Source organism: Pezoporus occidentalis, unplaced genomic scaffold (genome assembly GCF_034315485.1).
Source record: "Pezoporus occidentalis ecotype Australia unplaced genomic scaffold, CSIRO_AGI_Poc_V1 ctg27, whole genome shotgun sequence".
NCBI lineage: Eukaryota > Metazoa > Chordata > Aves > Psittaciformes > Psittacidae > Pezoporus > Pezoporus occidentalis.
In genome coordinates this window covers 7,098,977-7,115,712 of record NW_026914611.1, presented here as the reverse complement: position 1 = coordinate 7,115,712, position 16,736 = coordinate 7,098,977, and the positions used below count along the sequence as shown (strand labels likewise).

Sequence of the window (16,736 nt, the reverse complement as noted above, 5' to 3'; positions counted from 1 at the left end):
TCCAGTCTGTAGAGAGAAGATTGAGTGGATGGCAGGCATCTGTTGGGCACAGCCAGAGGTCCCTCACAGTACTGGCACCAGGACTGAGTCAAGGAATACGTGCCTTAAAAAAGTGGTAATTTAAAGCCCTCAGTTACACCCCTGGTAGCACCACCGCTTCAAGGATTTGATTTCATTTGAACCAGTGAAACACCCAAGAAGATACATCAATCAGACCCTAAACCACCAGTGAGTCCCATGGCACCCACTCCATGGAAGGCTTGTAAGGATAGCCAGACACTATAGGACTTGATGCATGTGGGATATGGAGAGGAATCCCATGTGCGTATTTCTATTAAAATAGCTGCACCCATTGAACATCCTGCTTGATACTGCAAAACTATGTGTAAGAACCATGAGACATAGAATAACAACTGCACTGAGGTATTTTTTTCTTGCAGTTTCTCATCTCATGACCATTGGCTACACTTATTCCCTCTTACCCATTCTCAAGCTGCTTGCTGCTCAGCCTCTCTTTCCCCTGCCCCTTGCACCACCCTCTGCAAATGTCCTATGTGCTAGAAGGCTAAAGATTTAAAATCTTAAATCCCAGCAGTGTGAATTCTAAAATCATCAGATTTAATGATCTTTACTTCAGTCTCCCTGTCTCACCCATCCACCTACCAGGGCTGTTTTTGTCAGGTCTCCTCTCCCCTCCTGCTGCAGGGGCTTGTAAAAATGAAATGGATTGTACCTCTAACTTTGAATGAAGCTCTGATTACAGCATGACTGATACAAAGATTAGAAGAGGTACATTGGCCTTAGGCTTCTCAGCGCAGGCTAGAGGGAAGCTCCCCTCACCCACCCCAGTGCTCACAAGGCAGACCAGGGCACAAAATCTGTTTAACAGGGGTATTTCAAGACATTGGCTGCATACCAGTTACTGCTGGATCCTATTCATTTTGTAGTATGCTCTCTGCTGCTATGTAGGAGTAATCAAAGAAAGCTAAAAGCAAAGTGGAGATAACAATCTATCCTGCTGTGAGTATTAGAAGATGAAAGAGCTTTGTTATTAATGCCCCAATAACAAGCTTTGCATTCCCATCCTCGAACCAGCTGCATGGGAACCCATCCTAGCAAATAGCAGCACTTCATACCTTTCAGATTTCCTCACTGATTTTCTGCAAATGAAGACTACCTCTGAGGTGGTCTTCAGCAGGTCCACTAGGGAAAAGGCTGTAAGGATGATAGAAGAGAAGCACAAGCAGCACCACTCTTGTCCAGGCCTTGACAAATGTGAAAAAGGTCTCAGTGCTGTAACCTCTGCCATTGTACAGAGGCAGAGAGATAGAAGGCTTATAGCACAAAGAGATGCTGTCAAATTATCAGGGGTAAACAGGAGTTGTGAAGGAGGGCTGGTTTACAATGCTGCACGTTTTCCTGCAATCCTGCCGATTTTAAAGCAGTGTCAGAGCCTGTCCTTTGTAACCTGCCATCACCTTCTCCAGAACTGGTGGCTGCCTGTGAAAGCCCTCACCCTCAGTGTCTTCCAGCTGGCCCTGAGCAGTTTAGTCCTGCAAGTTCTTGGACTCTTTTTATGTATCTTTCTGGCTGCAGTTGCCTCAGTAGGCACACCTCTTTCCAGTTTGCCCCATAGCTCTGGCCAGAGCCAGGAAGTCTTCACAGTAAATAGCATTGTGGTTTAGCATTCGTGAATTTTCAGAGCTTATAGATAAAAATCTTGGAAACAAAGAGCTTGAAAAGAAAACAAAGCTTAGCAGCAGGATTCCTTCTGAGCCGCCTCAAAATCCCTAACCTGTATTTCAGCTCTGACATCCAAAACCCCAGCTTTCAGAGAGCTGTCCTGCCTTGTAGGGGATTCCTGTCTTCTGGATGCTTCTTTTGGAAATTACCACCCCTATGGAAGCCCCCGGTTTTGCTCTGGATCTACTGCAAAGCTGCTGCTGGAGCTTGCTGGGGAAAGATCTCTTGGATGCTTGGGAGTTAGCCCCCTTCTTCGGTTCATATCTGATCTGCCTGGGGCTGCTAGGTCAAATGTGACTCTCTGTTTCATGAGTGGCCCCGCTGCATATGAATCAATTCCTTTCCTTACTTGAAAGCACCCTAAATAAGATGTGCTATGTCTCAGACAACTCCTCCCTGGGCTGAACTGTTTCATTTACTTTCTCCTTTCACTTTTTGGGGTGAGGGGAGGAGAGAGTGTGCAATATGACAGATTCCAAAAACATTTGCTATATATTGTCATGGTCATGATGTCTTTTGACCTCTACTGCATTACCAGCTTCCTCTAGGGACCAAATGTGTGCTTCAGGCTATCTTGTTTGAGTGGAGAGCAGACTTAGTCATCTAATGTCAGAACAGAGGCCACAAGCATGGAAAAAGGCTTGCTACAGTTGAGAGGCAAACTGTGGGAGCAGAGAACCTTTCATTACCAAGATTTAGCACTCTATTTCCCTGCATACGCAAAAATCCCCATACTGGCATCAGCATTTCAGTCAGTCTGTTGACCCTTCTGACTGCTGAGAAATGGAGAGTACTTTGGAATTAAGCCATAAAACCCTGCCAGGAATTCTGGCCATGTCTCATGGTCACCATTCCCAAATTTGTGCTATTGATTCTAGTGTCTATTTCTTCTTATATTGGTGCAACTTTGCCAGTGCGGGTTTGACTTTCTTTTTTTCCTAAATCAGCAAATGGATATTGTATTCAGAAAAACTGAACAGAGGGGTAACTCAGACTGTCAAACACAAATCAACCATGCCTCCCCTCAGTTTGTGCTTTTCCTAGAAGGATTTGCTTGGTACAGGAAATTTCTGAGTCACAGTTATACTCTAACCTCAATATCAGACCACTGTGACTCTGTCCCTTTAACTACCCGCAGTATCCCTCAGCAGATCCTTCTGTGGCTGGCCATCAGCCTGAAGAAAACCTCCCTGATGGATTTTGGGGAGACCAGGTAGCAGCCCCAGTACGTAAAGGGGGTCTACAAAAAAGAGAAGAGGGACTTTCTACGAGGCATGCGGTGATAGGAAAGGGGAAACAGCTTTAAACTGAAAGAGGAAAGATTCAGATCAGACATTAGGAAGAAATTCTTCCCTGTGAGGGTGCTGAGGCACTGGCACAGTTTGTCCAGAGAAGCTGTGGCTGCCCCATCCCTGGCAGTGTTCAAGGCCAGGTTGTATGGGGCTCTGAGCACCCTAGTCTAGTGGAAGGTGTCCCTTCCTGTGACAGAGGGGTTGGAACTGGATGAGCTTTAAGGTCCCTTCCAGCCCAAACCATTCTGTGGTTCCATGAATTCTGCCTTCTGCCTGATGGCTGCAGCCATTCACCCCTGGATGAGGGCCCAGAGCTCTCCCCTTCCAGCCTCTCGAAGGTGCAGTGCTGATGCTCTGCCGTGGCTCTGGGTACAGTGAAAAGGTTCTTGCCCCGTGGCCGCCCACCGGAGCAGGCCGGGGCTGCTGCCTTTGCCAGGACGAGGGCAGCCTGTGTCCCCCGCCCGCCCGCCCGCTCTCCCGGCGGCACCGCCTGCAGCACCATGGAGAGAGGAGCGGGCCGCAGTCCGCAGGACGGGGAGGGCAGCGGGCGGGGAGCGGGCAGGAAGCTGGCAGCGAGCGGGAAGTGGACAGAGAGGGGGCAGGGAGCAGGCAGCAGATGGGGAGGGGGCGGGGAGCAATAGGCAGGGCATGGGGATACAGAGGTCGGCAGGGAGCAGGAGTGAACTCTGTAGTCCCAGCCCTCACTCTGCCTGCCCCCCATGTAATCCCACTTCGGTACAGAGCAGTGGCGTTGCCCACTGGGGGACATAGCGCTAAATTCCCTCCTCGTAGGCTCAGGTGAACCCTGGCCTTTGCTGCCATACAGATACCTGGCTGGCTCGTTGTTGACTGCCAGCAGTCGAATTGATAGTGTGTTTTTCCTGGCAGCAAGCTTTCTCTGGTGAGGGAAACTCTCATGTCAGTCCCTTCCTGCTCTGGGTTGGGCTTTCTGGGAAAGTTGCCAGTGTCACCCTGAAGCACGTCTGGAATTGCTCTCCACACCCCAATGAACTCAAACAGTGCTTGCCTATTCATGGCTGTTCTGGGTACAGGTGCTACAGTAGTAGTTGTCTTGTTTCAGCTTCCTTCCACCCCATAGCTGCATTACAATGGCTGCTTCATGGAACGGCAGCTCTGCATTTGTCTGCTGATGTGACCCAAAACAGCCGGGCATTGCCTTTTCCATATTGGCACCATTAGGATAGTGCTACTTGCCCCACTTGGTTCCATCAAAACAGTTATTAGCAAGACTAAGAGATGCCAGCAGAAGATATGAGGCTCAAATAAGCAAAGGTTTAGAGAAGCACATTATTCTACTTTCTGGTACACCTCCCTGAATGCATGGTATGGAAAACCAGGGAGTGCAGAGGAGTCATAGGGCTGGCATGCAAAGTGCTGAAGAAATTGTTTGAAGAAACCTGGTAGCTGCCCTGACAGACTAGGGAAGTGTCATACGAAAGGGATGTGGGCACAATTCAGTTTGGTAGATACACTTCTGTATTTTACATTAATGAAACGGTTCTCTGCAGCATCACCAAAAGCAAAATGCCTAAATAAGGTGTGTAAGCAGTGCCAGACTACTAAGACTACTAGTTCTTGTGAAATCTGGAATTGTTAGAATTCAAGACGATAAACATGAGAGTAATGAGAAGAGAGGCAACCACTGCCTGCGGGTCACTGAGGACTCAGCAGGGGACAAGGTGGGTGGAAACTCTGCTATAAAAAGTCAGTATCTTTCTGGAGTCTATGACAGCTCTGACTCCAGTGGAGTCAGGAGCTTCAGTTCCCAGGCTTGCTCTTTGAAGGGTCTTTGTGGGTCTTTCTTACTGATAAGGGGATAACCAGAGGTTAGTGGGTTTGTTAAACAATATCGTGCCTCCAGTTTGAATTTCTGGCTAATGCCATGTGACATGTGTGCAATGGGCCCTTGGTTTTGATCATGCCATTTCCATAAGTATATCTGGTGCACTGATAATCGTAACCAAGTTAACTGAAGAGACAAAGTTCCCAGATAATATTTAGCTTCAAGCTTGCCATATTTGCATCAGATCTGATGAATGACTTTGCTGCATACTTCTCCCAGAGCAGATGATTTAATAAAAGATACTGCTTCTTCCCACAAGCATTGCCTTAAATGACTGCAGTTACAACGCTATTACTATTGGTGTTACAGTAAATGAGCCGTACTCCTCCATGATCTTTCACCTGAATGTTTCAGTCACTGCAGTGGAGTCCACTGCAGCTGTACATGTGAAGGTATGTGTACATTTGGCAACTGCTCAGATCTTTTGGATACCGTTAGCAGTGTGGCTGTGCTAACCCAGATGTCCAGAAACATGAACCCCTCAAGATCTGTAGGTGGGCTGGGCTGCACAACCTGAGATCTTACTGCCTTGACTATGCTCCTATCTGCACAACCAGTCCTTCAGCTGAAAGTTGGTTCTGGTAAATAGCTGCATACTGCCTATGACTGCAGGGTAATCCTGCTCAAAGAAAGACCTCTGGAGTACATTTTTTGTTTACTCTGATTTGAACAGGAGAAAAAAAAAAATATCTTTAAACTTCCTATAGCTTATGTAAAAGCCTCTCTTGCAAAATCCTCCCAAAGTGCAACCGAAACTTTAATAATCAAATGAATCTGCTTTGGAATAGAAGTGACTCATGTTATTTACTGCTAATGCTTTCTGTGTGGTAAGCTGAAGATGAATAAGTAGGAACAGAGTGAGGAGCTTGTGTAACAGAGTTATCTCTGGCTATAGGACAAATTGCCAATAGATTCCATGAAATCATAAAAATGCAACAGAAGAAGTTATATTGCCAGCCCACCCTGATATCACTATGCCAGTAATGATGATATATTGAGACTCGGAGGACAGAGATGGGAGTTTCTTACTTCTTTAATCTGAATGTTTGATTGTTTTACAATGTAGGACGGAATGAGAGTGCAAATCTCTTTCCCTGTTGCACTCTTGTTTCCACTGGATTACCAGGAGTTTATGTTTAGCAGGTTTTCCAAACAAAATACCTCTTAGTGTTTATGCTACGTGTAACATTACCCTTGGCTGGTGCGTGCACTGGCAGGTTAAAATTAGATTTCCTAAATGTCAGTGCAGCAGCTTGTTACTCTCTTATCTTAACAAAAGTGTGCTACTTTAATTTGTTGTGAGTTTCTTGTCGATGTTACCTTAACAGCAAGTAAGAAAAATCTCACTCAAAAGCTTAAGTATGTATTTTAATGATATAAAATGATACTAACGATACAAAGTGGCAAATGGATTATGGATTACATATTACAGAACTGATTATTCTGAAAGCAGCTTTTGTATTACTAGTAATAACAATAATGGTAATTTCTAGTTACTGAAGTACTTAACACTGCTTTAAACAAATTTTATCATATGTGCCTAAGAGGATGTGTTAATTTTTTTCTTTACATTTCAACAGAAATAATGCATAAAGGGTTCTTTGCAAAGATGCAATATTTCCTTTTAAAGCATATGTGTTAGTTTCTATGGCTTTTAAGTTATTTTTGATAAACAACATTCTTAAAAGAAATAAAACTATTCATATCCATTCATACCTCTCACATGTGATCTGTGATGGTTTTGAGCAGGGCGTGATCAAATGTGTACTAAAATTCATGCTGATTTTTATATCAAAATCCTCTGCAGATGTAAGAGTCAATCTGCATGCCCCAGCACACAATCTGATGTAGCAGGGGCATGAGAGGCAAGAAAAGGTATAGACTGGTAACATCCCCATGTTTCCAGGTTTCCTCATGTGTGTGAGAGGTGTGTGTGTGTGTGTCTATGTAATATGGCAATAACCACACAACAGTACATATTATATCTCGTTCAGCCACTGGCTATTAATATCTTAGAACTGTGCTTCTTTTTGGTCTCACAAAAGCTTCGGAAGACTGGCTCAGTCTAGCCAGGATTTCCCTTCTGATTTCCTAAAATACTAGTGTCTTAATCCATTTTTTCCAGTCTAGCCTGACTCCATCTTGCTTGTGTGCTGCCCATATCCAGGAGAGAGGGGTCCCCCTGCCCTTGTCCTTGTGAGTACTTACGCAGTTTTACTGAAAACAACTATCTTGCCTACTGTCTCAATGCTTAACAGCAAATAGAAAGAAAACCATTTCCATTTGCTACTTTACACACAGAACAAAACAGAAAACACATTGCATAGTAAACTTTTAGTCAGTCCCTGTTGCTGAGAAAACCTGTCCCTGAGATAAGGCAAGAAGACCCTGTTTGTTTTTACACTCTGATAGATGGCTTTCAAATCCAATGCTTTCCATTAAAATGGACATTCTGAAACAGCACACATTTGATCTTTAAAGTTAAATTATTAGTCTGTGATAAAGCAAGTATATGCATGTGCACTTAATTCCCAGAACATGAATATTTGCATGGTATTTGTAGAAGTGGCTTTTTGATATCTGATTTCCTTAGATACTAAGAAGAGTGCTGATAGCTGTCGCAGAACTTGCTATCTTTCCTCCTCCCCTCATCCATCAAAGAGGATGCTTATTTTTTGCGTGGAAATTAGAGCTGTAAAACAGTTTAGTCCTCTGCTAACAGTAGTTTGTTACTAATACTATATTTACTGGAACTTTGTCTGGTATACTTATCACATATTACCAACCATAGAGTACAGCTTACTGTCTTTCTTGGAATACATATCATTCCTGTAAAGCTGTATTTGGTATTCTACCTACAATATCCTTTACTTTTACTCATCACAATGCTTTAATCACAATCTCTTGCACAAGCCAAAATAATCTTTTTCTCCTCAGGCTCACATCTTGCAATACACACAGTTTTCCATATCACACAGTTAAATTACACTTACTTACCTTCTACTTTGAAGATAGTAAGGTGAGGTCTGCAGTGAAAAGCACCCAGTGCATTACCAGCACAGTTCATCCAGAGACCCTGGAAAACCCAAGTTGCAGTGATAACAGATGATGCTCGACTAGTGACTTTCCACTCATTTGATGCAGTAGCAGCAATAGCAGCTCCTAGCCCACAGAAACAAAATATGAAAGCTATAATCTGTATTCCTAGCATGTTTCTCTGTACCCCAGAGACTTAGTAATGCCACTGTGTGGAGAGAAAAGTACTTCAGTCATGTGAGTAAGCAAAAAGGCATAACATAAGCAAATTACACTTGAAGAAGTTCAGTAACACTTGCTATGGAAAGTTAATGTGCCTGAAAGAAATTGTCATGCTCGAGTGACTCAAGAAAGGCCCTAGGTGTTACAATGTTGAGGAAGAAAGACAAGGTACAACTTTATGGGAGCTAATTACCAACACTTACATACTAATTTCTAATTGTAGAAATTAATTAAAGTGTTTCCATATTTTTTCAATTAAGGTATTCCAGTTAATGCTTAATTTTTAGTTAATTGGAAACTTACAACCATTGCATCTAGCAAAATAAGTTCAGAGTCCAAACTACAGCTATTTAACAGATTACCATAACATTTTTGAAGGATCGCACAACACTTGAATATTTTTAGAAGCCTGTGAAATTAATTCAGCCATAAGCAGCCAACATTCAAGCAGCTCTAAAACAGTAGTATCTTGAAGGCAGCGTTTGTGGATGTATTTGCAGAGTAGCAAACCTAGGGCAACAACAGAACAGCAAGCGGTCCCTTAGCAGTGACACAGCTGCAGTAGTCAGCAGAATGAACCTCGTGTAGCCCCCACTGAGAATTCTCTGGTCAGTATAGAAAATTTTCTGCTTCTTATGGAACGTCTGCTCTGCATGACGAACATAGTGCAGAAACATTTGTCCCACCACCGACTGAGCTCCTGCAATCAAGCCATGAAAAATCCTCAGAGAATATAACTGATTTAATAAAATGTCACCTTTAAAGTAGCAGGCACTGACAGCACCGCACTGAAACTGCTATTCTACTTCCAGTTCCTGAATATACTGTCATTACTGGTGTGGGACCTACACATGGTTTTGCATTTACTGCATACAGTTCTGGTATCCCCAGCATAAGGACATGGAACTGTTGGACGAAGTCCATGAGGATGATCGAGGGCTGGAGCACCTCCCATGTGAAGTGAGCTAAGAAAGTTGGGGCTGTTCAGTCTGGAGAAGAGCAGGCTGCTATGAGGTGGAGACCTTGTAGCAGCCTTCCAGTATCTGAAGGGGGCCTATAATGATGCCAGAGAGGGACTCTTCATCAGGGGCTGTAGTGATGGGACAAGGGGGAATGATTTCAAACTTAAAGAGGGTTGGTCATAAGGAAGAAGTTCTTTACTGTGAGGGTGGTGAGGTGCTGGCACAGGCTGCCCAGAGAAGCTGTGGCTTCCCCATCCCAGGCAGTGTTAGAGGCCAGGTTGGATGGGGCTTGAGCAACTTCGTCTAGTGGAAGGTGTCCCTGCCCATGGCAGGGAGGTTGGAACTGGATCATCTTAAGGTCCTCTGGAACCCAAACCCTTCTATGTTTTTATTATTCTACATGTGTGGCCCTCACTCTTTTAAGATACCAGCTTCCAGCTTTATTCATGCCCCTCCTTATTCTCTGGTCCTTTTGTCCTGTTCTCTGAAAGGGAAGCATGTATCTCTTCTCTTTGGTGTTGCTGTATGCCGTGTGGTGACATGAGATCACCATGGCTATTGAGCATACACCATCACTTTTGACAATGAAAGTAGTCTATTTTTTTTCTCTTTGTGTGCTTCTAGTGTTGCTTCTCCATGTTACAGCTGTGATAAATACCACGCTGAATTTTGGCATCAGAGTTTTTCCGTAGACTCCCCAGACCTCAAGTAGGGGTAATCAAAGATGCTGAAATATCATTGACATTCCATGTGAAGAGCAAGAGGAGTTTTACTGAGAGTGTCCAGTTGAACCATCACCTGACACTTCCACTTTAACCAGCCTTTGCCTCAGTGCTGAGAAGTAGGCCCCAGAAGCATGATTATACAGAACAGGTAATGACATTACAAGTAGGAATTTCTTTTCAGAGTAATTAGTAGGCACACTTCCCACATGTCAAGGGCAAGTGGAAAGCTTCTTATTAACACAGCCAGCTTGGGACACACAGGAATTTGCTTTGCTATAGAGCAGCACTATAATATAGCAGGTTGTTTTAATGATGAGGACAATATTACGCAGACAGGAAGCAATTTTTCCGAAATGTCATTAGGTACCTTTATTTTTTTAAACCATCCCAGTGACAGGGGCCTTGGCTTGGTGCTCAGAGAAGCTCAAAGACATGTTTTACATTTAATGCTGAATTCAGGCCTTGTCCTGGACTTTCTCTGAGTGTTCTCACTGATCCGCATAAAAACTGTGGCTCATTTGGGCTGGAAAAGCAAAGGTGACTGGATGCAAACACTGTTCCACCCCTCCCTGGTCTGCTTTCTGCTGTGCATAGCAGCATGCCTCATCAACATAGCCTGTGAGGAGCTACTGAGGCTCAGCAGGAGAGGGCTACCTGCTTGCTTCTTAGTGACCTGGATCAAAGGCAGTGGTGCTTCCTCATTAAGACCTCGTTCTTTTAAACCTATCATGCTAGGTTTAAATGCTTCACATTTCTGGTTTTAGATAAACTGCAATACAAACTCCTAAGTCATTTCCCCTTCTCACTCTTAGATGATCATATACAAGGGTTCCATCCAGTACACATTCACTCATGAGTGTCATGCTCCTGGGACAGTGAAATTGACTTACTTTAGTGGAAAGTGCCTTTAGGCACCACTTGAACTGTAGACTACACTTTTACACCTTAAGGAGGACTTAGTGGCTTCTTGGCCTTTACCCTGATTTGCCTCTAGTGCATGACTTTGTGGAAATTCATGGTTACAAGCACTTCACCCCGTGTTGTTTCTAGGCAGTTAGTGTGTGAGTGATAACTAAATTAAACAGATACTTAAGTGATAAGAAAGAAGTAAGCAGTCCTGTTTACAACCCTCATTTCTTCTGTAAACTGTCAGGAAGCAAGTTAATCAGTCATTTAAGAAGTTCAAGGAAAAGTTAAAAGTTAACCTGTTAATGGCATTTTCCATTATACCAAAACTTCTTTTCTCTGTTACTGAACAGACAAAAGTTGGAAAACAGCTGGGTGCTTAAGAAGTGTTTAAACAGAGAGCTGGAAAAAAATGCTACAGGCCTTTGTCAAACCATTTTCCCAAAACTCCACAGATACACTAGCTAATTATTTGATGTATTGCAGAGTGTTTAATTCAATACTCTGTCAGTAGCACGTCATATTCCTACTGATATTCTCCGTATAAATCAGTCCAGTGCCAGTTCTTAAACACAGCGACACCTTTGTGGCAGGGCAAGATTGTTTATATAGGTAAGCTATGGCCTCCGGTTTGTGATTTCTACTTCAGCCTATGTTAATTGTTGTAACCTACTAGCTGGAGGAGTTCCCAAGGCTGGTATGTTGGCTGATACAGATCTGACTGCTGACAGTATATGTTTCTCTCAGGAAGATACAGACTCTTAGCTAAACTGAGTTAGCTGTGGGAAAATTTATGGTAAAATTACAAAAAGAACTAAGTGCAAATCAATCCTGATGTTATCTGCATAAGAAACAGGAGAGCTCTGCAAAGGAGGTACCTAAGGTAACAGGGAGAAAGTGTCCCAGATAAATAAGTACCAATGCCAAAGATATCCCTCTGCAGAGTGGGTGGACAATGCAAACTGATCCTGAGCACTGTGGAGGAAGTTATGAGAGGCCTAAAAAAACATGAAGAAGTTGGACAAGCTGTAAAACTAGAAGTTAAAGAGACTGAATGTTTAATTCATGACTTCTGAAGAAGCTGAAGAAGTTAAAGCATTGTGCAAAGCGGTGAAGAAACCAAAAAGCCTGGTGACATCACTACTCAAGACATGGCAAAGGCTAAGCTGTATGGCAGTATGGCTGGGCCAATAACACAAACACAAAAAGGGTTCCTGAGAACTGGCAGCAAAGTATGAAATGGTGTTGCAAGCAGAATTCCAGTTCAGTGCCAGTTCCTGCTGACTCTTCTAGATGCGTGCACTGCCTGGGTAAACTGACAAAGGCTGAAAAGGCACCTCCTAAAGAGGAATTTGAAATTTCAAGGAGCAATGAAATTCCTGGAAATGGAAAACTTGTGGGAAAAAGACAATTGCACATTTTGCTATGGCAAAAGGACAATATCAGATTATGATGGCATGAAGTAGTTGTGGTTTGAGATACTTGCTGCTCACCTTGCGACTCATGAAGTGCTGGCTGACATACGCAGAGAAGGCAATCTCAGAGTCTTATGCTCATTCCAAATTTTTATTCAGGATGTAGTCACAATACAATGATACGATTAGTGTTACATACTATAGTATAATCCTATTATTAGTAGTACAGTTATATTGCTGTAGTACAGAAAGAGAAACTCCATGTACTCATCACTAGAAGAATTGCTTTAAGAATTTATGGATACAGAAGGTAACTTTATACAACTAGGTATGTGTGTTTTAAAGAATATACATGAATATCTATATTCATATATGAATGTATTTAATATCTATATAGATACAAGCTCTGCTTTATTACATTTTTAAGCATTTTATGTCAGTTGTTTTATGGGAAAACTACTTACTTGTGTATATTATATTCATGAGTACTTTTTGAATATTTACATAAGAATGAGGGCGATATCGGACAACTGGCTCAAATCAGTGTTTGGTGGGAGAATAAAAATACACAGGATTAACCCTGCTTTTTTCATCATGTGAAAAAGAGATGGATTTTAAAATGCTATTTTTGGATGATCTAGCATTAAACAACTTAGTTTATGCTGTTGACAATGGACACTAGCAAACATATTTTGATTAAAGGTGTCTGCTGTCATTAAGTTTATAGTTATTGTTGGCACACTCTGCCTAGATTCGCAATAAGTGGCAGAAAGCCAAAATGGTTGCATCTTCATAAAACTATAAAATGCAAAACACTAAAATGCAGTGAGGTTTAAATGGTAGAACAAGTCGTAAGCCTGATCAGTGTTGAAAGCCATGGTCATCGTGCTTTGCTGTGAACTTCTGAATAGACATTGATGAAGTGATGGGCTCAATGAAAATGTATTTTTATAGATTGAACTATTCAAACCCAGCCACTATTGGAACTAGCCTGTGCTACAGGAAACCAATAGCATTACTGGAAGCAGTAGTATTAGACATGAACAAGCACCAGGGGACTGTGGACTGAAGAGTTCAATGCTTTGAAAGACGACGGATACAAAGTGAAATGATTGCAACATGGATGAAGAAAGAAGGAAGCTGTAAAAAAGGGTAATAACAGAAATACTGTGATGTAAGTGCTACAGACACACACAAACACTGAAGAAAAACATCACAATGATGAAAAAAAGTATGAGGCTGGCATCCAAGTGAACTCAACCTCGAGAAAAGCCATGTAAGGGCTCTGAGTGCATCCTCCTCTCCTGGAGGCTTGACTGCCAGGGCTTGGGGTCAACTTACAAACAGTGCAGCCGAGGGCAGCCCTTTCATGCTGGAGATGTGGGGAGGCTCCCAGTCTCCCCTCATAATGCTGCAGGAAAGCCATGGCAAGTGTTCCCCTCTGCCCTGTGGGATCTGCTTTTAAGGTGGGGCTCCAGATCTTTGCCCTTGCTGGAAGCCATGGGCTGCTGATCCTGTGCTGGCCCCTGTCCCTGACCTGCCAAATCGACTTCCCAGTTTGACCTTGGACTTGCCTCATTGCCAGGGGCCTTCGTGGCTACCATTGGGCTGTGTCTTACCCTGGTTGCTGTCACTATGGACTGCTGCTCCCCTGCCTGCCCTGCTCCCTGGCTGGCGTGGTGGGGCAGGTCCTGCCTCCACTATGGGGAGCCCCCTCTTCCTCACAGTGCCACTCCCAACACAGCCTCGAGCCCTCTGTGACCTCTGGCTTGGCCTCTGGTACTGACCATCTCAGTGGCACCTGAAGCCCTCTACCTACTGCTGAAGCTCCTCGGGGGCAACCCCAACACCCTCCATGCTCCCAAGCTCTTCAGGGATTGCCTGACCTGCCCTGGACCCTACAGTGACCCTCCAGAAACATCTGCCCAGACCCACCCCACCCGAGCCAGGGAGCTGCATGGACCATGGAAATAGCTCCACGGGGACTCTTGACCCAGCCTGGGACCCATCAGACCAGGTGCCCCCAGCTCCTGGATGGCGGGTGGGATGAGAAGCTGTAACCCAAGTATCTGGGCATTAACAGCAGAAACCATGGTAGAACTGAGGAATCAGAAATCCTGCCTGTGTCTGATGATGTGTCTGTCATTATCTGATTATATGTCTGTCATTGTCTGATTGTGTTAGTAGTTCTGAATAAGTGCATCTAAAAGTACATGCAAATAACCCTTCCTGAGTACTGTGCTGTGTTATTGAGTAGGAACACAGAAAAAAGCTTAACATGAAGAATATACCTGAAATAACACTGTATATTTTGAAGATAAGGTCCAACTACGCCAAAGTAATCAAAATTGCATAAAATATTTTGACGTACAGTAACAACATTATGAAAATTAATAATGAGAATGAGCTGTACTGTGTTCTGCAGATCAGAAAAGCGCTCTTGTTCCTTCACAATATTCCACCTGATAATACAGATCTTTAACATTGCAACACATAATCAGATTGCAAAATTCTCTCTATGTATCTTTAGCTTATCTATCTCACAAGTAGTGTGGCAAACACATCTCTTTGCCTTTACTAGCCTGCCGTGGTACCAGCCCTCTAGGGCACTCTCACTTCTCGCAGGATTTAGGCAAGAAGGAAAAAATGCGTTGCTGCCTTCCTGTACCAATTCAACTGACCACCTCCTTCAAGAGGGTGCCTCCACCCAGCCCATCTCCCACTCTGATAGGGAAGCAACCCCTCCTCTGAGTTGTTGGACACCTGCCAGTGTGCAGCTCTAATTTGCTATGCTGCTAATCATTCTTTTGCTAAAGGCAGTAGAAACGTTATCTGCTCATGAGCACACATATGTACTTTTGTCTTAAATAACTGAGACACTGAACACAATTGCAAGTTCCTGAGAGCAATGACAACCTCTCCTGCTCACATAAGCCCTTAATACCGCCATGTCTACTTCACAAAACGCAGAACTATGCCTGCACATCCAGGCATCAATTCCCGTGACCTGCCTGTATGATCCTGAAAATAGAATTTGGTAGAGTTAGAACTTTCATGTCACTGAGAAATCATCTGCAATAAGGCCATTGACACATTTGCTTGTCACCACTGACATCCCAAATCTATGACATGTCAGACACACCTCTACATTATTGTAACCAAGGTCTAATACCAGGATTTGGATGTGTTCTTGCAAATCCTTTGAATTGCTTTTTGAAGCAGCCCAAAGAGCTCCATTCTTGCTCCAGCTGTGTTTGCCTCAGATCATTACCTTTAGAGCAGGAAAGGACTCTTGGGGTTATATATTCTACTTTTCCTTCTTGAATCTTAGGGGTACTGCTTACCCTGCCAGAAAGCCCAAACCTAGTGTTTCATACCACACGTACAGATTAGCTTTCATGTCTGGCTGGTCTCCAGTCTTCCCGTCAGAGGGGAGCTTACTGCAACATTCAAAAAATCCTCCATCTCTTCAGGCAGCAAGTTTTCAGGCAGCAATGCATTAGACAGAGCGATGACTGAGAGCAGATGACACTGCCCAGAGCCCAGATCTGTAAACCTGAAGAAAGCCATATGATTCTGACAGCATTTTGGAATGTCTCAGCCACTGAGCCCATGCCATCACGCTTGCAGGTGATGACATAGATCTGTCTCATATCTCCAAATGGACCAGGGGAAGAGCACGTATGAGGAGCTGAAGGTGTGGGACAGCTTTTTGTTTTCTAGTTTGTTCCTAGCTTAGCACCCAACTGGACTTAGGCCCAGCAGCTACAGCCCTTTTCTTAAGTCAAGCCTTGCTGGTAATTAAGAGCATACCCAGGCAGCCCATCACTCTCACAGGGTGTGTGATGTGACTCAACACACCTGATTGAGAGCTGCTAACCACATTCATGTCTTCTAAAATTATCAGGATCTGGTAAAGCATGATCACAGCCTTCCACAGGCTGAGCCCAGCTTCATCTGTCTTGTAAAAGCCAGTACTGAGAGTAGCCAGGAAGCTGTTCAGTGGGATCTGATCCCTTCCCAGCTCTCTGTGACAGCAGGGAAACCACTCAAAAGGAGGGGAATTGCAATGCTGCATCTTGCTCATCACTCAGTAGCTGCCTCTCATATGGATTAGTGGCACTTGATATTGTAGCACCTTGAGACAAGAAAGAACCTTTAAAATCTTAATCGTTCTGTATATCATAACATGGATTAGATTCAACAATTTCCCCTTTTTGCTGAGGCTAGTCTGACTGAAGTCTGTCTTTGGAGAAGGCATTAGTTTCTGACTGAATGGATGAAGATGTAGACAGGAACATGTTACTGAACAGTTTGCTCTGACGGCAGTTTATTCAATATCTTAAATGCATCTTCATCATCTGGTGTCTCTTCTTTTGCTTTATTAAACAGCTTTTTAATATTGGCTACTCTGGAAATGAACCAGATTGGACAAGATGATCTTCTGAGGTCCATTCTGATCTGGGGTGTTCTATGAAATAATGTTATACTGGAGTCAGGCCTTCAACTGACCTTCAATTAGGTTTTCACAGACTAAACACATTAAGTTCTTTCAGACTCCTGCATTATTT

The 16,736-nt window shown here is 43.6% G+C and overlaps 1 protein-coding gene across 1 annotated transcript in view; it reads right to left on the bottom strand.

Moving 5' to 3' along the window:
* Window positions 1-8,166, bottom strand: part of CLDN10 (claudin 10) — a 55,805-nt gene extending 47,639 nt beyond the window's left edge. Inside the window, exon 1 of the mRNA XM_062624614.1 lies at window positions 7,897-8,166. Coding sequence (XP_062480598.1) covers window positions 7,897-8,110 — 214 coding nt within the window. The 5' untranslated portion in view covers window positions 8,111-8,166. The remainder of the gene's footprint in view (window positions 1-7,896) is intronic.
* Between the last annotated feature and the right edge of the window lie 8,570 nt (window positions 8,167-16,736).